Source organism: Amphiprion ocellaris, chromosome 16 (assembly GCF_022539595.1).
Source record: "Amphiprion ocellaris isolate individual 3 ecotype Okinawa chromosome 16, ASM2253959v1, whole genome shotgun sequence".
Lineage (NCBI taxonomy): Eukaryota > Metazoa > Chordata > Actinopteri > Pomacentridae > Amphiprion > Amphiprion ocellaris.
In genome coordinates, this window is record NC_072781.1 from 7924226 (window position 1) to 7949106 (window position 24881).

A 24881-nucleotide genomic window follows, 5' to 3' on the forward strand; every position below is an offset into this window, starting at 1 on the left:
TTTGAAGTGGATCAAATGAAGCGTGGTCGAGAAAAGCGCAAAACAGACATACAGCCAGAGATTCCTTCATTTATTAGTGGGGTCAATATAAAACTGAGGGACTTTTGAAGTCCATGGGATACATCTTGCATACATTTTTATTAAAAGTAAAAAAAAAACTAATGTTTTTTATGTTCATTATGATCATGCCTTTACAAATCCCTAATTATTTATTATGGAAACAATCACTTATTAACAAAAAATGACTGGACATCACTAAAATGTCAATTAAATACTCGTTCAAATTTAATAACAACCACTTTCTAATGAGCTAAACAATAATAATATGAGTTTATTCGAAAATTGTTTTGATGTTTTGATTGTGTTCTTTTAATAATCATGACAGATATTTCTTTTTTGGCAATATATCAAATTTTATATGGAAAATAACAAATTGTATCCCTTTCAACTAAGTTCCCCATTACAAAAACACCTCTCAAGGAAGTGTGTTAATTCCAGATCACATGACCTGCTCCACATGATGTCATTTCCTCCTGAAAAAAAAGACTGGCAAGACTCCAAGGCTTTCTGAGTTATTTAATATAAAGTAGTGTCTGAGTCAAGTGTGGATTTATGGCATGTCAACAGGTTTACTACAATATCTTTACAAAAAACTTTCACTGTCAATTCTACCTAATTGTATATATAATATTTTAGAAGAATCTTTCTGTAAAAACGCCATGTGGTGTTTGGTTTAATGCAGCCATGCTGATGTGAACTATGATGCCTGTCAACTATGTTACAAAAAGTCCCGCAATTATATATTGACACAGTGGAATTATTAACAGATGACATTGGGGCAAACATATTTTGCTATTTGTGTTTTGCAATCATTATTTCACAATGGCTCTACATATTGGCGACCCTTTCTCGTGATTAGTGGCATGCAACTCTGACATTACTGTAGGACATGAGCCATCACCTTTTATCATTTCACGGCGAACTACACTTCTTCTTGTATTACAAAACAGCCAATCAGATTTTGACAGTCTAGTGATCAGGTGGCTTGTCATACTCCATTAAGCCTGACTGTCATAGCTACAGGGTCCATGCCATAAATTCTTAAGTGATCTGTTCACACTTTTTTGCTTTGGTATTTTTAGTTCATCTCAAGTTCATGTGACTAGCCAAAATATTTTTTTTGTCTAGAAAATCACCATGTAAAATGCAGCACAACAACAACATCAAAAACCCAGTCATATGGCTCTGACCACGATACAAATTGCTTACAGACAGTCGAGTTAACCGCAATCAGTTTGTCTAAACAACATGAGAATATAGCTCATGCTACCGAGCCAATACAGTGTCTCTCAGGCCTGACTGCTGATTCAAGTTATGTAAACGCTAAGGCGACAAGGCAGATCCCGAGAGGTGCCCGCTGGGGAGCTCTGGCCGTCATGCCAGCTCTGAAACTCCGAGGCCAGACACTTCACAAGTGTTCAACAAGTTGTTACTTTACTTTAAAAAGAAAAGGGGGGAAAGGACATCTGTCTTTGAAGTAAAATGTATAAACTGTTTTGATGTGAGATTACGCCCTCAGATTTAATTGCTTGAATGTCTAGCAGTGATCTGTGAGTTTAAACAGTGGAAATGTTGCACTGAATACTAATAGTCCTGACAGAGAGCTGCTTAAATGCATACATGTTGCATATTTCATGTCACTACCATGAAGGAAAAACGTGCTACAAATCCTAAAGAATCCACCTTTATGGAAACAAAGTTGAAGGTAATTCACCACATGGCCTTTTCTCAGTGGCACCGGTATCACATTAAACCAGGTCATTGTGGCAACCCCACTGCCAAGACACATTAAAATGAGCCAGTATTCATCTTCATACAGCCTGAATGTTGAAATGCTACAGTGATGAGTGAAGATGCTGCCATTAGATGAGCATAAACAAACCCTTTAGCTTGTGTTTGGAAGAAACACCACGCAGATGTGTGACATTTCTGCATTGTAGGTCATTAATTTCCTCTACATGGGTCGCTTGAGGTTTCATTCGGGGTGTCGGTGCCAAAATAAGAATGAAACAGACTTTGCTGCTGGAAAATGTTCCTCCCTTGCGTTTCCTATCTGTGAGTGAAGGAATATGAAAGTACGGCAGGGGCTGCAAACAGGTTAGTCAACAGGTGGGGTAGGGGGAAAAAACCCAACACAACTTGTTTTATATTAACGGGAAAGGCAGTGCAGGAATGTGGAAATAACACAAAACACAACAACTTCTGTTATACTTTGAGCCATCACTGGAGTATTAAATGTGCATTACAGAGAGATAAGAGTCCTTTAAGGTGTGTATAGAGAATATAAAGGGGATTTATTACTAGGAGCGACTCTTGAAGTCCTCTCTTTGGTGACTACAGCGTTAATAGTCCTGGAAAGCCCCACCTCCACTACCACCTTTTATGTTAATTTCAGCGTGATCCGTGCACGGACCAGAGAGAGCCGCTGGATCTGAAGGCTGCTGCTTCTTGTCGATGAGGCTTTTGGACCAACTCAATCTCTAATCGGGACTTTTTTTTTCTTTTTTAAAAAAAAAAAATTCTGTACGCGTCCGTGTAATGATGTCGCCGCTGAGGACGCGCAGCTGAATGTGAATACTGTGGATCCAAGCAGCTTTCAAGAGAGGAGGTGAACGCACCTTGCATCCAGCCATGGGAGGTCAGATCACCAGAAACACCTTCTGCGGTAAGGACATGTGGCATCGCGGGGCAGGAGACTCCCGGATTGATGCGTGATTGTTCGCGCATGCAGCGATATGGTATATATGAGACGATATGATCGAGTTGCAAAAGCGCGCTTGTGCAGCTTTGAGCCGCCGTGCATGAGGACTGTAGGCGTTCTGGTAGCCGAAAATAAATGAGAAGTGAAAGTAGCTGCTTTGGCCAAGTTTAAGCAGCATTTAGAAGTCACGACTGGTTTAGAAATAAGGACAGTCTACTTTTCAGATCCTCTACGACACCATTATGAGAGAGATTCAAGTTTGTCTTTCTTGATGTACTATTGTTAAAGCCTAACTTGGAGTTAAAAAGAAACAAAACAGGAGAAAGTGAACCAAGTTGTTAACTTTTCTCACCTGGCTTCTTAATTGTTTGCCTCCTGCTGAAAGTGACACTTGCAGTAACCTCACATGTTGATATATTTCCATTCATGTAGCTCTAACTGATCCTACATGTAAAAATAATAGTAGCTAACAGGTGTGTTGCCTTTTTTGAAATTCCATTTCACCTTGAGTTAATAGAGGGCAGTGTAGTATTTGATTTCCCTAATTAGTTTCTGCTTATTTGCAATACAGCTATTGTTGGAAGAACGCTAAAAAATAAGTTGAAAAGAAAGGCAATGAAGTGTGTTTGACTTTTTGTTACTGTGTTTAAATTCGGTATTGTAATTTAAAATTTTCATTTGAAAAGCTGACAGGTCTCGAAAACTATCAGGACATGTTAATAATTGTTTCAGTCAACATGCAAAAGTTCTCTGGCTTCATTTAATGCTTTTCTGTGGTTTATACAGTTAAAGTTGAATGATTTGGGGTTTTAAACTTGCTTCAAATGAGCAAAATCGTGATATGCACTCATTTTCTGACAAAACATGAATCGGTTAATCAAGAAAGATAATCATCAGATGAATCAGAGTATAATAACTGCATTTGTAATTATTAGTTGCACTTTCTTTCTTTTGCAATGTAGTAATTTTATGAGTCTTCACTTACTGTACATCCATAAAGTTGTAAAGCACAGAAAGCCATATAATTTATTCTTGGTTTTGAGTTACAGTGGTGATAACAGATATATCGTACACAATCAGACGACAGTAAACTTCTCATTTTCCAGATGGACAGATGGACACGGGCCACTTTATACAGTTCCTTGTCCGATTTCCCTGGTGGAGGCCACTGGTGTGAAATAACAATACAGGTGCAGACAGGGGCGCTGCTAGAAACTCTTGGCCCTCTGACAAGAGCTCAGTCAGGGCCCTGATAATGTAAACATGCATAATCCCCGTCATGTCGCAGGGCCCCCGTCCAGCTTAAGGGCTCATGAATCACTCAGCTCTTACTTTCCCCCTTTTGGTAAACTTGCACGAACCTATTACCGACGTTTAGGCATCACAGTGTGACGTAAGCGGAGAGGTCAAACCAGTTTTCAAGATGAGCCGTCTTGTGTGTTACAGAACTTTTTAATAACTATTCCTGAATACACGCTGAAGCAGCGGCCACGCCAAGATGGTGTGTGTAAGTTTTGTTTTCTGTTATTGGGAAACACCTCTAACATAAGCAGCCCTGATGATTATTATTGATAACATTACTAGATCTGATGAAGCAACTCTTGATAATGGCTTGTTTTGAGTCACTGAAATATGCAGACATTCTTTGGTTCCAGCCCCACAAATGTTACTGTTTTGTCGTTTGTTTAGTTTCTGTGACAGTCAGCTGAATATATTTGGGTTTTTGTCTGTTGGTTGGACAAAACAAGACATGTGAAGATAAGACCTGGGGCTCTTTCGCTATTATCTAGTGAACAAACCAAAATAATTGTTAGGGGAAGTCCAAACTTTATATTGCATTACATTCCGATAATTACTGTATGCATACCTCTCTATTAGGGAGGAATTGTGGCACAGAATACTTCTCAAAATTCTCTAAACCAATAATATCACCAAACTTTAAAAAAAAAAAAAAAAAAAAACTGTTTTAACAGATTCAAGTGAACCATTTTGTGTGCACTTCTACACCAATAACAGGACAAAAACAGGACTTTTTCTTGGAGTGCCCACTCTCATAATAGTATCCTAAAGTTTAAGTACAGTACTGATGGTAAATACAGTAACTAGCAGCATCTTAAAACTTGAAAAATGTTTGGGATTCACATTTGTTCACATCTTATGGAAACCACACGAGCTATGACATAGTTGCAAAAGCTAAAAACCTCCACGTGCCCTCTGGTTCTTTAGGATGCCTTTGAGTGTTTGTCTCGCGACAGAGTTCCACCGAGCCTTGATACTAACATCAAGCCACATTAGGGCCTCTGCTGAGGGATCTTAGTGAGATCGAGCCTCAGGATGAGACAGAGGAGTGTAAGAGGCCAGGTGACACTGGCCAGGGCCGCTCATTGTCTCCGCACTGTTTGTCCTTTCCAATTAATGACAGCAAAGCCAGCCACACTGTGTGCGGTGGTGCATTAAGTAACATTATCCTTCCTTAAGTTACTCATCTGACGTTTGTCATGGCACCTCTCTTTTATCATGGCAGGGCTCTGGTCACTCTTTACCATGACGTCTCTGTCAGGTCGCATGACTTTTTAAACTCACTCCAACAGCCGCTGTTTCATCAGCACTTTGGACTCCAGCTGTCATTTGCAGTAAATCACCGTGGTGTTTTTATTTATTCTTTTATTTGCTTATTTGACTTGTAGAGCTTATATAGTCCTCCGTGTGCTCTGAAAGCTGTAAACCCATCCCAAGGCGCCCGAAATACAGAAACAGAGCTTCGCCCGGAAAACAAAAAGTCAGGGGAATTCAATTTCACAGCAGCAGCAGAAATGATATTAATAAAGGCCAGAATGAAATATATGAAATATTGGATTCTCCTCTAAGATGGTAAAGCATGAGACAGACTGTACTGTCTGCAGAGACCTGTGAGGTGTTGCTTCTGTTTTCAGATCTCACAGGAAATACTCTATTCAGACTCGAGCCTGGTCACCGATGAAGTACAATGCAGTCCTGTTCTGCTTTCCTGAAGACATCACGTCTGACATGACATCATTGATGCAATATGGTTGAAGGATTTGTTATGACTTCATTTAAGACCTCTGTTGTGCATAGAGCACAATTCAACATTGTTCTGCCACGACAAGAGCATGCAAAGAGCTTAACAAATACACTGTACTGAGCCCAGAACATTTGGCAGAGTTCTCCGATTGTGATTTGAAGGGAGAGACTGTACAGAAAAATGTGACAAAGATGCCCAGTTGAGAGTATTTTGGAATTGCCTTTCGGGCCTTTAACCTGTCCAAATTAAAAGTTTTGACATTTAGCATGTCCTCGTTCACCGCTCCAACCTTGTAGCCCTGCCCTGAAATCAGAGCAGCAATGAGGTTATAGAAAACCTGGCCTCAGGAGTCACATGGTCGCTCGTTTCCACTCCTGACGATCTGTGCTGATCTGTCTCCAGAGCACATTATAAACCTCTTGACCCTCCAAGGTCAATCAAAGGAAAGCAAGAATAGCTGCCTTTCAGCAACAGCTCATGTACTCTCTCACAGACAAACACAAGCAGCTCCTACACAGTCTTCCAAGTTTAGGTGTGAAAATAAAACCGGTTCTCAAGGATGAAGAAGCGTTAATTATTTATTTGTTTTGGTGGATTGGTTGGATTTTATAGTACGTAAAAAAAAACCTTTAAATGCAACCATAGAGAGGATTGAGTTTCTCTAGTACAAAAACTGTATTATATCACTTGAGAAGATGATATTTATTCACATTATCAGTCAAACCAAAATAATCCTGCCTTGCCTTTAATGACAGCCCAAAGTCTGTGAGAAAACACATCCTCCAGTAAACCAGAGTGACCTTGGTGTTGCGCTTTAGGAGGAATGTGGGAACAAGAATGGGGAGTTCATCCAAATGAAAGGGAGTCAGCGTGAAATCAGGTTCATGACGACTTTGAGCAAATTATCTTTATCAGGGTAAAACCACAAAACACATATGTGACGGAATGATGTTTAGCTCTATTGTAAGCGGGAACATTTTCACATGGGAATCAAATCCAAAAACGTCATTTGGTTAAGTTTATCATTCTAGTTACGCAGGTATCGTCAACATGACTCTTAGCCAGAAAGGCTGCGATTGATACGGGATCATAAAAACACGAGCCACAACCGGAAATAGCATGTTAGTAGCTTTCAATCTTAAAGCTAATTTCCCGCTGGGTTAATTGTAGTCGTGTTGTTCCCTTCATTTTTTTCTTCATCCTCCTCATTGTGTGCTGCTACCTTTCCACTTATTATTGTACAAATGGGTTCCAGCGCAGAGAAAAACAGAGAAAAAACAAATGAAAGGCGAATCAGTTTGAAATCTGGCGAGATGAGGAAAAACAAAAAGAAAGCAGTGTTACCGGAAATGACCATTTACTGAAATTACCCTCTTTTGTGTGAACGTCTCACAGCTGCAATGTTCTCCCTAACTGCGTAACCAAAGGAGCGATTCCAGCTTTTTGTTGTTTCTGTTCTTCCAAGGACTACTTTGCATGTAATTTACCTTGCACATTGTTCATGTCAGTACAGTAGGTGGCTTTACTTGGCGAAGCTGAAGCCAACAGAAGCCAACTATTAGATTATTTAAATGCATTTCTACCAAATTGGACGTTACAGGAGCAGAGTAAGACATGTGGGAGAAAATGACATGTGACAGCGGGTCAAGACCTCACATTGTCAGTGTTTTGTTCAGAATGAAGCCTCCTGTGGCCCAGACTGTCTAATCTAATATCCTGATCTGATCTAGAATTCAGGTTTTCTTTACTGCACAAAGAAGAATTTTCTGCTCCACACCTGTTGACCAAACTCAAAAACCTGCTTTTCGTTCTCCGCGTAGATTCTCTCAACGGACCGTTTCCTGCAGCCTCCCACCGATGCCACCACAAGCCCAAGCGCTGCCTGCCCATCCAGCCATGTGGAAGTTTGTCCTCCTTCCCCTTGCTCTTTCACCCCAGCACCAAGGGCTCGCAGATCGTCATGGACATGTCCCAGAGGACCGTCAAGAGACAGGCCAGCTTCTGCAATGCCATCACCTTCAGCAACAGGCCCATCGCTGTGTATGAGCAAGTTCGACTGAAGGTAAACAGGACAGTATTTGTGGAACTGAGAATGACTAGTCACTGGGCTAAAAATCGACCACTTTAAGTGCAATAAGCAGCAATAATTATGCTGCTGTCACCAGGGTCAGAGCATGACCAACATTAGTCATCTTCCTGGCTTCCATTATTTCCTGCAAAAAAATAAAGGACTACAAAACCATACAACCATACAAACTAATTCCAACACACTGCAGTATCAACATTCATACACAATGTACTTTGTAATACGCAGTTTAGTAGCGAGAACGACACTCAAGACGCTAATCGTGACTGTGATGAAAAGTGGTGTCTTTTCTCTGTCTCTCCCACTCACTGTCAGTATGTTTTTGTTTCTCTCCTCCCTCCCTGTCTCCCTCACTTCATCCCCTCTCCTCGCTCTCCTGTTTTGATTTTCTCTCTTTTCTCTGCTCTGCTCTTGTGTGGGCCAAAGCAGCAGCAGCTTAGAATGAGTTTCCACTTCACCTATCAGGCCATCTATGTCTCGAATGTGAGAGAGCAGGGCAAGTGCTGCCATGTGAGGACTACTGTTATCTCGCACAGTAAATGCAAAGTAAATAGAGGTTCGAAATAAGACAAAAATCGTTTCCAGGTGATAAACATACCAAGGTAACTGGTCTTCGTGTGCTTGAAACAGATACGTTGTTTTTAGCCCTGCTGGCTGTTTGGCACTGTAGATGGGAATGCTGGTCTGCCTGTTGGCCCAGACTCGAAGCATCTCAGCAACTACAGGATGGATTGTCATGGAATTTGGTGCACGCTGACACTGAAGTCTTCCACTGAAATGTAATGAATCTGATGATCCCCTTAATGTTTCATCCAGTGCCATCAACAGATCAGATTTTTAAATTATGAAGATCTCACACTCATACTTCTGGATGCCATTTTAACCATGGAAAATGCTCTGTAACACACATGGAAGTTCTGTGGATGAGCTTGTTTTTCCATCATCATATCTGTTCCCAAATAGGCCTCAATTATGGTGTTAACATGTTTCCATCTATCAGATTAGCAAAAACAATTGGCATTTACTCAATTGTGACACAGAAATCAAATTTCCCGTTTCACACTGCTGACACATAGCTCTTTGCGCAGACAAAATGCACTCCATTCCTCTTTAAACGACAAGGACATCACTCTGCATAGGAGATAGATGAAACCAGTAGGTAATTGCGGCTGTAATTATAACTGGGGTGGGGGTGAAAAATTACCCACATACGAGCCCTGAATGGAATAAATTAATCACTGAGCCACACAAGTAATGCTGACATCAACCCACCGCCACAGAAATAAACTCAGTCCAATTTGCGGTTCATTGTTTTTAGCTTCAGCTTCCTGTAGCAAAGAGAAAATGCAAAGATTCATCTTAATGTGATTATTTATGTTAATTCACAATATGTACTCTCCAGATCACCAAAAAACAGTGCTGCTGGAGCGGTGCGCTCCGTCTTGGTTTTACATCCAAAGACCCATCAAGGATCAATCCAGACACGTTGCCCAAGTATGCCTGTCCTGACCTGGTCTCCCAGAGCGGCTTCTGGGCAAAAGCCCTACCAGAGGAGCTCTCTAATGAGGGAAACGTCATCTCCTTTTGGGTGGATAAGAGAGGCCGGGTGTTCTACAGAATAAACGACTCCAGCCCCGTGTTGTTCTTCAGCGGGGTGCATGTCGCCGAACCTCTCTGGGCTCTCATAGACGTCTACGGCCTAACAAGAGGTGTCCAGCTGCTAGGTGAGTCATGTGTTCAGGGAAAGGTCCTTTGGGAAAAGTGGTGACTTTGAACTGTGCACTTGCACTTGACTTTTTATTGACTTTCTCCTCATCCTCAAACACCTTCAAAACAAATGACATTGCTCTCAGATCAACCTGTGTTTTGTGCTGTGTTTAGTGCTAAAAATATTAGCCTATCAAACCCAGTGAACATCCGAAGCTACGATGATAAACACTGCAGACATTTTACTGTTTTGCAGCACTAAATATAGACTCACAGAGTCAATAGCCTGGCTCTAAACTCTTTGACTCACTACTTTAATGCTTTACCACTGGAAACCATTCTGCACCTGATGTTTGTTCAGTGAGTGATTCAAAGGTGATGTTACATACAGCTGCACTAGTTTTCCCAGACCCACCAAATCGCTCAGTGGAAAAAGATGGTGGGAGATAAGGCAGATTGTATGGCAACCGCAGTTGTTGCTATCAAAGAAATTTCCCTGATTTCAAAATGTCTGAAATCCTTTCTAACAAGTCCTCTGTGTGGTTTAAAGGGTCATTACATCAAAGAAATTAGAGGCAAACAGGTCCTTCACAATTATTAACAGCAGTTGTTCACCAAACTGAACCATCTGAAGTATGTTTGGGCTGTAAATTAAAATACATTAATTGAACACATCATGCCACGGAAATAGCCGTCTACAGTTTTTGAAAACAATACAAAACTATGCAAAATAGACCAACAGGAATCCTTGTGGATGTCTCAGTACTTATTTATAACCATTTCCAAGAATTGCACTGCCTCTCTCCAAAGAATAGAGGCTGTCAGCACCGTTAATAAAAATAGAAGAGGCTCCCACATTGTGTAGATAGTGCCATTTAACCTCATTTCTTGCGGTGTGGTTGACAGCGAGAAGCGTGCTATCTCGTGATGGGCTGTTTGGTATCCAGCGCCAGAGTGCGACTATCTGGGGTTCACTGGCCTCATGGCGCTGACCGGCACATAGCTCTTGTCGCAGAACAAGAGCAGTGTGTTGGTCATCCCAAGAGAACAGACAAGAGGAGGGATGATGTCAGGTAAGGACATGTCTGGGGTGTTTTTCCAAGACAATCAAACCAGTGGAATGTCTCACTCTTTGGTTTCCAAGTCTGAATTCATTTGGCACGTGATTACCCTGCAATCACCCCTAACTCGCATTAAAATGTTTACATGAGAGTCATGTTCACCAAATAGTATAGAATAATAACGTAATCTTTTCATTTTACAATCAACCAGGATTTTCTGGAATGTGTTGTACTTGATGCAATCTTTGCCTGTGAACGAGGCCAACAGCCCTAAATCCCACTGTTTCTACTCTAGTTTTCCCACATCGATCACTTTTATCCTCACATTGATGGTTTAAACCGAAAAGCCTCGGCCCCTCAGTCGGCTGAAGGATCACTTGGCTATCAGCTTTCCACTATAGCCTGAGAGTGTCCCTACTCGAGAGCATGGTATATCTCAAAGGCCCAGTATTGTATCGCGAGTTGGCTGCAGTTCAGCAAACACTTAGTCTCTGAAATATGGGCGGGCACATCAAAGTCTGCTGCTGTGAACTGGCACATATTTTCCTTTAACAGAAGGCTGCATTTTGATTCTTAATGAGCCTTATACTTGCTCTGAAATTAATGCTACACCAGCTGATAAACCGAGCCAATTTTCACCTGTTGTGGGTTTATTATCACAAAAATCTTCCCAGGTGGGAATTATAGATTTCCAGCATTTTTTTTTCCTTTTTTTTACAGGATACAAATGGAGCGTGGAGCTGTGAATAAGCTCTGTGGAGTGTGGAGAATGACTTGGTTAGGTGACCTTGATTTGGCTTTTGAGATAAATGTGTAGACAGTAAAACTATAAGACAGAAAAAGTTGTGATGAGCTTGTTGACTTAGGTAATGTGCATTGCTGAGTCAGTGAGATAATGTGTTTCGAGAGCTTAATGTTTATTAAAGGGGCACTCCAGCAATTTTGCACAGGAAGATCAGTGTACCTTCCACTAAGAGTGTTCAATGACACCGAAGGGAGCTTTTTAAAAGAGCACTCCACTATTTTAGCATTGACTGATAGTTATTTGAAAAAGTTGCAATATCACCACAGCACAAGCAGACATATAGGTCCAGACACTATATGTAGAGATTTTACTATGTTTTGCTAGCACAGCAGCTAATGTAGCCTCGAGCTGATAGCCTCCAGCACAGATGAGGCATCCTGCACACTGGTCTGGTGATCTTTCTCGCCCTTAGATTTTTTTCTTTTTTAACTTGAGAGTGACTTTTGACCCAACTAAGATTGATTCGGGTGACAAAGCTTGAGGCAATTTATCAGATTTCACACAGCTCCCTCATAGACACAAATGGTTTCATGTACTTTTTTTCTCATTTGCACTACTGCTCCCTAGGACCTGTAAACAGACTTTAATGTGTAAAATTGGAGATGTTTGGTAAAAAAGATTTACAAGGAAGGGTTGGAGCTGATATAAAATGGTGTTTTAGTTGCATTATAGAGAATGTGGGTCAGCATTTCTGGAGTTTGACTTGGGGGCTACTAGTCAGTAATTCTGCTGCTTCTGTTTAGAGCAGTTTCAATTTTAATCAGTTTCCCTTTGAGCTCATGTTGAGAGAAGGTATGTCCGCTTACGACAGATTTCCACTTCCCCATAACATTTACAGTAACTGTTGTTCCTGTAAGTCGAAGCATTCTTGTGTTATGACTTCATTCCCCAGCTGACGCGGCTGACACGTTGGTCGAACCAGTCTTCACTCTTTTATTTTAAGACACATGCAGTGAGCAGAAATGTATCCGATCCCATCCTTCATGTGAAAAGCGTCCTCCTCTTTAATATTTAATGGATTAATTACACAAGCGCCCCTACTCACGTCAGCACACATCAGTGTAACCGTCACAATGTTTCTGCGAAGATCCACCTAAGTATAAACCTCTGCAATGTGCTGCTACTATTCTGATAAGTTGTGATAATTTTAGTTGTTACTAATGGTTTCGTTGATCCTTGCAAGGGTGAATACTTCTATAAAATCCAAGCCTCTTAAATTCATCCTGATGATGATGAAGTTGCATAACTGTCTGAACCGCTTTTTTCCCTAAATAAGTAGATTTTTTGAAGATGTTTTTCATTCAGCAGCAGTGACCTACTATGCAGAGCTCCAGTCAAAAGTTTGTTGTTTTTTTTAGCCGGTGGATTATCCGTATCAAACACATGCTTCGCAGGATTCTCATACCGTTGTGCCCGTTTGATCTTTTACAACCTTACATGCTGTATTAAGGGATGCATCAAAGCTGCCATCCATCACTGCCGTTTCACTTGTGCTGTCTCTCAACGCAGCCTACTGCCAAACAGTTTTTTTTCTGCTATCAGGGTTTTATTCTGATGTTTAAGGATCTTTTCAAGTGCAGTGTTGTTTCCTCTCTAAGCTGTTATCAAGGGAGTGCAGTTCAGTAGCTAGCCACCCATGCAAGGAGTCAAAGGTGATCCTGAGATCAGTGAGACTGCTTGAAAGCTGAGATGGTGTTGCATAAGAGAGGAAGCTAAATTAATCTGCTGAAATCAAACTGAGCCTTAGGGGTTGTCCAGACCAACAATGCTGCCCATGCAATTTAAGAAAGATCTGTTACATCACCACACTTGTCCTACTCACGCAGCTATCAATAAAGACTGAAGTGCCCGGCTTGGGTTTTGTACAGAACGGACTGTGCTGTTGAGGATGTGCCGCGCTACGCCGAGACACGTTAAGCCCTTAGACGGATCGACAAAAGGTTTCCTCAAGCGCATAATATGTCTCAAGCAACATAACCGTTTTCAAAGCGCAGCCTGTCAACTGTGTTTTCACAAGGTCTCTGATGACTACATTTCTCCGAGGAAGATTATAAAATGCTCCAGTTTATGAAAAGAAAATTGCAAAATTTGGAATCTCAGGTTTTCTCTTTAGCGTTTGAGTTTTATCAAGTTGTTTGTTGCAGAAGCCCAAAAAAATCAGGTCACAAAAAACAGGCATGTGATAGCAGTATACCTTTCTTCAATCAAAAACATAATTGGGAATCAGAGTGCTCCCTGTGCACACATTTGGACGTAGGCTTAACAAAATGTGTTTGTTTAAGGGGCAAATCCCAAGAGACCACACAGAATCCTCTGCTTTGTACAGGTATAATGGATTTCCTCCAAGTTAGATAAGCCGAGCGAGTCAAAGGCATCTTTTGATGGATGCAAGATGCTCTACTGGGGGTTTGTTTACTAGAGGTAGATGAGTCACTTAATCACTGACAGAATGGTAGTGATCCGTAAGACTGGCGTCAGCTAACATCATCTGCAACCTGTCTCTCCAGTCATTAGAGAAGAATCCAAAATGGCTGCCAGACTGTCAAGAGGCTGCGTACCTCTCAGGTGATTAAGAGGAGGGTGTTGACATCAATCATTTCGGTACACGACATTGCGATGCATTAGGTCTGTAAAGCATTGGGGTGGGGAAAACCTACTGCTGTATGCTTTTCTAGTCACTAACATGCTGAGGGACATCACTAACATTTCCACCTCAGGGGACAGAAGGAAAGTTTGTTTTTATTTCTGAATGCAGTTTGCATAGAGGAAGGTTTTGTCTATATCCATATCCTCTCTTAATAAATATGACATGGATTTCCTGATATTTTCTACAGCCATTTGTGGTGCTCAAAGGATAAATTCTTATTATTTTGGAGCCTGCCTTTGTTTTCATTTGGTGCAATCAGCAGGTCAAAGATCCTCATCTTCTAAAATACCTCCACATCTCGAGCTGTAACAGCACCAAATTTTCAGACATTCACAGTTTCCGGATAATCACTTTGGGGATCCCCGAGTGATACTCGTGAAGCGGAGCACTAAACGAAGCTTGAGCTGACTGCCCGGCAGACTGACTAGTGAGGATTGAGATACAAGTGCTGCTTCAGTGAACATCATTAATCAGCACAAGTGACTCTCCTGCTCCTTAATTTAAAGGAAACAAAAATGGAAACTGGCAGTGGAAAATGGAGCACCAATCATCCATTGCAAGCCCTGTGTGCTCTGCAAAACTTGACAAAACTCTGTGTCTTCATTCCCCGTATGACTGCTACTGCTGCTAATTGATTGGAACTGGTGTGTGCATCCACCATGTGTAACCTTGACTCTTTTCCCCCCTCCATCTTTACATACTGATTCTGTTTCTGCCAGGCACTGGATGCCTCTAGCTGATGCCTATAATTAATTTGTAAATGCACTAAGGTAAATGTTCTACAACTAATAATTATTTCCGTTATTATATGGGAAAACGGCCATCAGAGTAGAAACAGATTGATGGTTTTTCTGCAACAGCTCTAAAAAAGAAAAGAAGAAGCAAACATTCATTTCATAATTTAATAGAAGGAACAAAGCAGAAATTTCTCATAGGCCGGTCCAAGGGAACATTTGGAATTTTAATACAAATGTAAAAATCAACAATAAACAGTTACTGATTATTTCTCTAGCGACTGAGCTGTTAATCATCCCCACAACTTCAAAGATCCATGAGCATGACTACTGACTCTTGTTTAAATTCACTGATGCCCGTTTGCAGCATTCCATCATTGTCTCCGAACGCATTATGTAAGCTTGTATTCATGTGAATCTCATGTTCCTCAGATTGAAACTGAAAATGTTTGGCATAAAAGATCACTTAACCGGCCTCATACCTGTTTTCTCAACAGATGAAAAGATAGGGTGTAAATGATGAAAAGCTTGGTGCTGCACAAACACGTTAGGTTGCCTGAACCTGATTGTGCTGTACTTTCCTTCCTTTGTTTCTATTTTTGTCTGTGTTCGCTCAGTGTGCTACACGCATTCTTGCTCGCTTGCTACAGATCTCACTTATTGTTTCACTTGTCAGCGTAGATTATGTGGCGTTTCACAGGATTTGATGATTAAATAGTTGTAAAAAAATAGAGATAAATCAGGTGCAGTGGCCAGATATAAAGCACTGGGTCACTTTGGTAACAATGCCGATAAAAATGGCTCCACGTGAAAAGATAAACTAAATGTATGCTGTAAAAGCTTTTTACTAAACAAGTTAACTTTTAGTTTTATACTGTATCGCTTATTACACTGTGCAGATGTGGTTCTTAACTGTTTCTGCGAGGCTTCCTTAGGGAGCAGATCTAAACTCTTTTGTTAATTTTGATTGATGAAGACACGCGATAGGCCTGAGGGGTCTGATTACCCCAAAGTACTGCAAATGGATGTTGTACTAATACATTCGATTTCTGGTCTGCTGCTCACAGCCAAATCCTCCAAAAACAATACACTGGAAATTCAGCATAGTAATAACAATATGCAAAGTCATCTGTCAAAAGTCAGTTTCAAGCCAAAGGCAGACAGCAGACGGTGAGAGAGAAAGGCAAAGAGAAATGCTAAATGTCTCCATATTATAAACATTTAGTAATCTCCTTCAGCTGCATTCTTTTCTCTTGCATCTTCTCACTCTTTTCTTCGACGTTCTCTCTCTGTATGATTTTAACTCCAATAAATCTTAGAAAAAGTGATCCTTTTTCAACGGACTGGACACTTAAACCTGATTATAGTCGCATTATGATTTTGTAAGATTGTGGATCCCGTCCCAAGTTCTCCTCTTATGGAAATTACTGAAGCCTGCAACTTCTGTTGAGGTCAAGAGGACCAGTAAGGCCCATGCTGATGCCTTTTTTGGGTAAAAATCGAAAGGCTAGACATGATACTGGTAAATCTGTGGTAACCTTGTCCATTTCTAAGTAGGTACAAGATCTTACCTTCTATGTCTCACCCACCATGTTTGATGTTGACACTGTAACTCAGTATCACATCAATCAGAAGAACCCATCACCTTCCCAAATGCAGCCTTAACATGCTAATTATATTTTTTGCCTAAAATACATAGTACTTCTACGGGAAAAAATGTTAAAGTATTTTAATTGCAAATCTCTTAATAGCTAAATGTGATGTTTTAAAATTTGTAATTGCGGGTAGTAGTGTCATCTTGTTTGGTATCTGCAGCTGCACAATTGGCACTATTCCCTGATAGTACAGATATGTAATCATGGTGCATGAGTCGTCTTCTTTTCGTATAACAACAACCAAAACAATTTAGTATGAGGATTAGAGTGTAGTATTTCCTTATTGTGTGAAACTGGGTGCAGATAACCTAGACGACCTCAATTCCACTGCAAAGGCAATTTGTCAAATTTTAATCTAAAATAGTGTATGTGAAGATAAATACAGTGTGCCGATCTCCAAGTTTTGACATGCAAAGCTTTATGGATCAGTGATGAATGAGTTGAAAACAAAAGAGAATCTGTATCACATTGGCTGTAATCAACAGGAGAAAAATGCAAGATGAAGGCAACTATGGTAACGATGTTTCTGAGGCTGGTGAGTGTAGAGCAGAGGAAGACGCCAAGAAACACCAAGTGAAAAAAGATAAACTAGAATTACCACCTCGCAATTGTAAGCCTCTGCCATCTAGGCAAGTTGCAGTTCACACCCATGTCTGTCCAGACTCATAAAATGTGCTCAGTGAAGAGATTGAAGAAATTTAATGAAGGATATTGTGTGGTCAACGTGACTTTTAAAATTTGACAATCAAATTCTAGGTCATCCTTGACTCCAATTCGATGTTTGTGTCAAATGTAATGAAATTCCTGATCAATGGAATTCAGAAGAATAAGAGATAAGAAGTTGACCTGAAGTTGACCTTAGATGTGGATATAAAATGTCATTACTTGATTTTTTTAATCTTAACAGACATTTGTGTGAAAATGTGTCAAAATAACTGCATCAATTCTTGAGTTATGACCAAAAGCGTGTTTTATGAGAATTGAGTTACTGTGGCTTTTGATTGTCAAAAGTCTCCAGTTCAGCCTTGATTTCAAGTCTGTGCAGAATTTGAAAAAACTTCCTTAAGGCATTTCTGACAAGTCACATCACTCACAAGACAATCATAAAACATAATGCCTCTGGTCACAGTAGTTGCTGGAACAGAAGCATAATAATTGATTTACAGAATCAATGAAATGGTGTAGGAAGAATTGTCTTCACCGTGTAATTCTACTTAGCATGCTGCCTAAAAATAATATTAACCTTCTCTAAGGCCACCAAGCAGAGTTTTAGCACAGTTGCCAGTGTCTGGGTTAATTAGGGTGATGTGACTGGTGCTAAAGGGACCTGAAGAGCCTTACAGGTTGTATAGCTGCATTCAGGAGTTAAAACAGATACAAACAAGCTGGATTCACTGTCCTCGAGAGCCTCAGTAAGTCAGGGTATTACACAACATTACAATCCATTACCATTCAGACCATTCCATCTTTTATTCACTTTCCCAAAGACACAGTGAAGTGATTACATAAATGAATCCAATCAACTGTGATTTGGGGTGTTTTGCTCCCTACATGAACATTATCTGGGTATGACTAGCAGACCAGTGTCTTAGTACTAGGTGTGTGTTTGGATTGTTGGATTGTCATACTTAGTCTGTTTAAGACTGCAGGTAAGGAAGGTGTGAGTGGAGACCAATAGTCCTGTACAGCTCTAGTGCTGTTTATATGTACTTAAAACCTGATTATAACTGAAGAAAACTGATCCTCCAAGACGGTTAGCTGCAGTGAAATGCGAGGCCTGGTATAAACTAAAATGTTGGAGGACTTGTCCAGTGACCTAACATCTGCCAGCATGTACACATAGGGATTACAGTCCATGTATTTATGAGAGCTCCGTTTCTAGTGATCTCAGAGCTCGGAATTTATTTGATTTGTTGAACCAAAATAAATGCCGCTGGACAGGCCATTGTACCTCAGCTGGGATTTAATCGGCCCAGATGGAATCGAACAGATTTGCAGGAAATCAAAATAGAAATCGTAATGCAGCCTGTCAGGCTTGGATCCTGGGAGCCGGGCTGTACAGGGGGAAGCCTTCAGAGAGGAGGCTAATCACTTTCAGATGACCAGAGAGGCTCGTCCCAGTGAAAGACGTGGTTTCTGTGTATTATTGTACAAATAATGTCCATCTGTGAAGTTTTCACAGAGGTTCTCTTGATATTACTCCGACAAAAACAATGAGATGAATCTATAATTGGAGAAATGTGTTGCAGACTGAGATCAGATTGAGACACCTCATCAACCACTTGTAAACTCTGCAGCTGAAGACAAGACGGGTCTGTGGAAAAGCAGTGTAGAGGCATTTTAGTTGAGTTCAGAAGAGGCTTCGACTGGCCTTAGAGAAACTGCCTTTGAAGGGCAGAGCTGCACTTTCCCCGCTGCCATCTATCACCTCAGCTTGTCTCCTTTTCTTTCAACGACGACAGTCATAAATTCAGAAACATCTGGCACTAAACCAGAAACTTCACTTGATCTCCCAAAGACACCACATGGCATCTCAGATACTCAAACCGTTGGGCTTCTCCCATGTTTCGCTATCATAGCCCCCTCTAGTCTTTTAGGTCCTCTTGCTCATTTACTCCACACCAGTTTTTTTTTTCCTCCTTTGATAAGCTAAAGCCCATCCCTCTCCTTCTTTCTGGGACAGACACATAACCTCTTTGCCTCTGTCATGACAGATGACTTCACTCGCTCATTGTAGACAGAGCCCTGGATAGTCCATCTATACATGGGGCAAATCCCCAAACACTCAAGCTCACAATTGGTGCAGCTGACCTTGTATAGCAGTTGCAGCTTCATTAAAACCCCCAGATGCCTGTTAATCCTGCTCCACTGGGCCAAGGAATAAACGGAAACCTCCCTGGTCTATTTATGTGTCAGTACTATGCCAATGTCTGCCTGAGAAAGAGTTGAAAGAGGCATAAGATACATAAAAAATATTTCAATCAAAACACTAATACATGCAAGTCTTTCTCAGATGCATTTGAAGCTGAGGTGGAGCTAGCCTGTGTGCTTTGGCAGTGCACTATCACAAATGTTTTTTTTTAAAAAGCTGCAATAGTTCATTCTGGCATGTACTCACAGTCAAACAGGAATCCAGTTTTCAGTTATAACCTGGACATCCTCCTTTGCCAATATCACATTTACTTTCCAGGAACTGGTTCTTCCAGACTGTGTAAAGACTGTCTGTCTCTGAAGGCTGTTTGAATAAGTAAACCCACAGCAGGTAAAGAAAGAGGTTTATATCTCCGTGGACTACTTTTTTGTTTTGTTTTGTTTTGCAGGTGTATGTTTTGGCATGGGTGTGTTCTGACTCTCTTGAAGCCAAGAAATTCCTCCATAACATCCAGCAAGAGTTGAGCAAGTCTGATTACTGATATTTTTCTCACAGGTTCAAATGATAACATAAAGAGCCAAAGCCAAGAGGTCAACCACTGACCCTGCAGTGTCGGTCTGGTACGTGTTCCTCTATTCAAATGGGGAATTTTCTCCTGAGACCGAGTAGCTGGAGCTGTTCAAAGACCACTTAATGTTACTACGGCAATTTCAGCCATGCACTTAATCACATCAGTATTGTTTTTGTGCCAAAAAACAGTAATTCAAACTCGCTACTCAAAAGCTTCAAGGACATGAACTTTAAAATTTCAAAGTAGAATATAATTGCCATTATGCTGAGTACGTGATGTTAAAAAAAACACTGGACATTGCCAAATGTTAAGACTGAAAAAGTGTCATGCTAAGCTGCAGTGGATTTCTGATGAGTACCGTGCTTAATTTTCTAAAGACAAGACTGAACCTGCCTGTGTGTGCATGACGTCTTTAAGAAACACAAGCTTGAGAGTTCGCACTTTATCAACCGCAGTGACAAAGAGTGTTTACACCCAGCTATAGAAAGATTATGTGTGTGTGTGTGTGTGTGTGTGTGTGTGCTGTTTACATGGCAAAGGTGGTTTCTAACCTTTCTGTTGCCAAAATATTTTCAACACTTATCTATGACTTTAGCTTTTAACTGTTTATCCATTACTTATAGCCAACTATTTCGACATTTATACATTAATTTGAGCAATTATTTTAAATAATTAGCCATTTCTGAGCTCTTTCGATCATTTAGTCACTGTTTTCAACTGTTTATTTACATTTAGCTAAGAATTTCAACCACTTATCCCTTAGTACAGCTAACTAAACAACTTAGCAATTACATCTGGCCATTATTTTAATAATGTATCCAATCACTACATCTAACTTCATCTTGGTGTACTTAAACTTTTGTGCTTGCTTGCTGGTTTTTACCTTCTTCACTGCAACATGTGGCATGTTGTAATATAGAGTAGCATCCATCTTGTCCCCTGTATGTGGATAGTATTTTTTTTTCTTTTATTAATCATAATTTTCATTGTTTCATATTAGTTTCGCTGACACTCCTTCCAAGTCCAGGACAAAGAAGATAAATATAGTGTATTGTGCGTCTCAGCTGTATAATCTTACTGTGCAATGTGAGAATTTTCGTTTTTGCCAAATATGTGAAATTCGGTCCCACACTCCTTTGAGACCAAACCCAGGGAGAGGTCATACATATTTATTTGGCTCACGTCTTTATCTCTCTTTGTTTTATCTTCCTTTATCTTTTGTATATTTTTTTTTCCTCAGTAGGTTGAACCTTCTTTGTAGTGTTACTATTCCCCTCACAGCTTGTTTTGACTGCTGCACAACTCTCAAAAACAGAAACGGGGAACTGCAGGAAGCCGCAATGGCAAGAGTAGAAATTATCTCTTGTATCCCAAAGTCGGCTAACTTTGCCTTGAAGATGATAAGGCTGCTAATAATAAGAGCCTCATGCCTGGTTGTGGACACTCTTGACTGAGGAAGTAATTAAGTTCAAGCAGTTTATCAGTGGCTGGCCGGAGATGTGCTGTCTTTGTGTGATAAAGAGGAGCTGGTGAGGTATGCCCTTTCTCTCAAGTTTCCACCCCACCCTATAATTCATGTGATCTCTCCCCACGCCGCGCTCTCCTTCTCCATCCACTTCTCAAAGGGGAAGCCCAAAGCAGGTCGAGGCGGGGAGCCATCATGTCACTCATCCCTCATTCCTGCCCCCATGTGCTCTCCTCAGATGTCCAATCAGCCTAATTTTAGCTCGTTTTAGACGCCCGCGTTAAATTTGGCAGCGTGTCCCCAAGCGTGCTGCGATGCAGATCCGTTTGCGCTGCGTTGGAGAGTGTGCATGGAAAGCACACTCTCTTTCTGTTTTCTTTTTTGCAGTGATGTTCCCATGTGGTTTCTATTTTACAGTGAGCAGAATTAGCATAGGATGGGCCGTTTGGGAGGGAGGGAGAGGGGCTGCACGGCATGGAGAGACATGTGATGCAGTTTTTAGAACGCCCTTTCCTTTTTCAATGATCGGAAAAACAGCTGATTTTAGCATCCAGACACATAACTGAAAATGTTAACAGGTTAAAGAGGGACATCAAGTCTCTGCTGCTGAGACAGTTTGTTATGTAAACACCTAGGACTTGTTGTGGCTCATTACAGCTGTTTGTATACCATACATACATGTCTAGTCTATCAAGGAAAAAGACTAAAGTCAATAAAGAGAGGCCTTTTCAAATGTCCAATCTTTGGATTCCTTGAATTACAGTAGCTGTGGTGACTTAAAAGCAGAGTTAAAAGCAAAAACGGGGGTAAGAGATAAGTTAGGTAAGAAGACGCGGCACATTATCACAAGACCTTGAGCTATAGCCAGAGAGGGGGGCTAAAACGCGCCATCTCCCATTGCTTTAACGTTACATAAAGCTGTTATGTCCTCTTTTTCCTGTGCAGTCACTGGCCTGCAGCCACAGCATGCCCCCACTTTAAGTCCCGACATGTTTCTAAACATGTAAACATTGATGTATTTGTTCATATTGTTGAACTACAAGCCGTAGCACAGAGAGTGCATTCGAATAAATATGTTATAAAACAGAGAAGCCGGAAGCCACCATTTGTTTACGGAGGCAGGTATGATGAATGAACAGTGTACAGAAAGAGAATATAAAACAAACCAGCGTTGTACATCGAAATATGCAGAATACTGAGTGGGTGCATAAATTAAACTTTTTTTTTTCCTACTTGCAAAGGCTGTAAATTGATAAATTATTTTCCGATTGCATTAGATGCATCGCAAATAAAGTTAGGTTATCCAAATAAAAAATCCTTGAGAAAACACATAAAAGCACTGTGTTAATTCAGATTGAAATGTTCACTTCAAAACACCACAGCCAAGTGATTACATAATGCCGCTGTGTGTGTTTTTTTCCACAGACAGTGAGATGGTCCCACTGGACTGCCTGCGTCCTCGTTCTTTTGCTGCCGCCCACCGGGCCTCCATTCAGCGGAACAGCGATGACCCTCGCCTCTCCATCAGCCTGTGCGACTTGAGCCTGCAGCAGCAAGAGATGCATCTGGAGGAAGATGATGAGGAAGAGGAGCAGCTACAGCCGTTAAGCTCCTCCTCCTGCCATGTGCCCCAAAACTCTCAGAACTCGCAGCAATGCTCGCTGCTGCCCAGCCATTTGGACACCGACCTGCACTTTCACTCCATGCATGGCATCCATGTTACCGTGCTGGATAAGCACACGATGGCGCGGCTGGATCACCGCGGTGACGAGAGGACGCTGGTGTTCACCAGCCGGCCGATGCGCTGCTCAGAGACTGTGTTTGTGAAGGTGAAGGCAGGCGTCACGCGGCCCGGTTGCCTTTCTTACGGTGTGACATCGTGCGACCCGGCCACCCTGAGGCCCAGTGACCTTCCTTCCAACCCAGAGTCCCTGGTTGATCGCAAGGAATTCTGGGCTATGTGCCGGGTGGCGGTGCCACTCCACAGTGGAGATATCTTGGGCTTTGTGGTGAATGCAGAGGGGGAGGTTATAATGAGCCATAATGGCGTCAGTGCAGGGATGCAGCTGTGCGTCGACAACTCCAGGCCCCTCTGGATGTTCTACGGTCTGCACGGCGCCATCACACAACTCAGGATTTTAGGTACACTCACTTGATCTTTCTCACAAAAAGCACATCTTTCGATTTTATGTCAGCAGCAGAAAACAGATTGATTCAGTTTTAACTAAGTTTGGGGATTGAAAACATAGTTTTTTAATGTTATTATTCAGGAAAAAGTGCTATAATTCTTTCTGAAAACAACTAGTGCTCAAACAAAATTGCTGAATTTCATTCATTTCCAGTTTCTTATCATCCCTATTGAACAGATTCAGGAGTGATGTCCATGTTATTGAACTGTGGAAGAAAAGACACTAAAATTTTAACTCGTTTGCAGTAGGAAGACGACTAACTGCTAAGTCACTGACCTTCATGTACTGTTCGACAAATAAGAAGTTTCAGTGGAAAGGTTTCGGTACAGACAAAGTTTTTTATTAACAGTAGTTTTGGCAATATTCTTAATAATTACTTAAATAATTCACTGTTCTAGGAATTCAAACATGTTCTGCAGATTTTTACAGGATGTCATTCGTAACTTTCCATTCAGAAGTTAATGCAGTCTGTGATCCTTGAACGACATTTGGAGGCTGAATTCCCACTCAGCCGAGTCATGAAATAGTTTCCCCCTCCTTTGCTGTCTGGGCCGCACTCTGACTTTTTATCAACTCATATATCACTTGGGAATTTACATTCAGCCCCCATGATTTGCATATGAATGTTAACTTTGTACCTTCGGTTGAAAAGAATTTCTGTCGGCTCAGTTTCGTTCCAGCAGATTTCGCACAGTGATACAGCAGCATTACCTGAAGTTAATCATGCCTGGTGTTAAGATTCCAGCTCCCTGGATGAGGAACTGCATGCATAGTTAAGGTCTAGAAATGAACAAAATAAGAACATATACAGGCTAACAAGTTCAGCAGCTGTTTATTGACGAGCAGTGATTAAAGGTTGTTGGAGAATTTAATCCACAAAAGAATTTCTGGGTTCTTTTTATTTTGAACTCCAGAATGAAACCGTATATTTTAGGGCCTATGCAAAGGCTGTGGTGATGATCACAGGCGAACATCCTGAAGATGTGTTTTTGATGAGGTTTGGAAAAAAAACAGTCTCTGGTTTGTTTGTTTGTTTCCAAGCTGTGTCCAAGATCTTCACATCATTTTATTATTGAATTGTTGACTACATATTCTCTGTGCGTGCAGCAGAAATTTTAATCGAGTTTGGAGAATTTTAAGAGACAGCTGAGATGAGAAAAATACAGTCTCTGGTATCACTAAATATCGCTATTTTCCAGGACATTTGACATTCAGCATATGCCTTCATTTTGTGCGAGTCCAATTTAAGCTTGAAATATTTAGTATGACTTGCTCAGTTTTAAAA

The 24881-nt window shown here is 41.0% G+C and overlaps 1 protein-coding gene across 1 annotated transcript in view; it reads left to right on the forward strand.

Moving 5' to 3' along the window:
* The first annotated feature begins 2468 nt into the window (after positions 1-2468).
* LOC111580719 (E3 ubiquitin-protein ligase NEURL1) overlaps positions 2469-24881 on the forward strand; it is a 28113-nt gene continuing 5700 nt past the window's right edge. Inside the window, exons 1-4 of the mRNA XM_023288585.3 lie at positions 2469-2725; positions 7625-7866; positions 9293-9614; positions 22833-23549. Coding sequence (XP_023144353.1) covers positions 2692-2725; positions 7625-7866; positions 9293-9614; positions 22833-23549 — 1315 coding nt within the window. The 5' untranslated portion in view covers positions 2469-2691. The remainder of the gene's footprint in view (positions 2726-7624; positions 7867-9292; positions 9615-22832; positions 23550-24881) is intronic.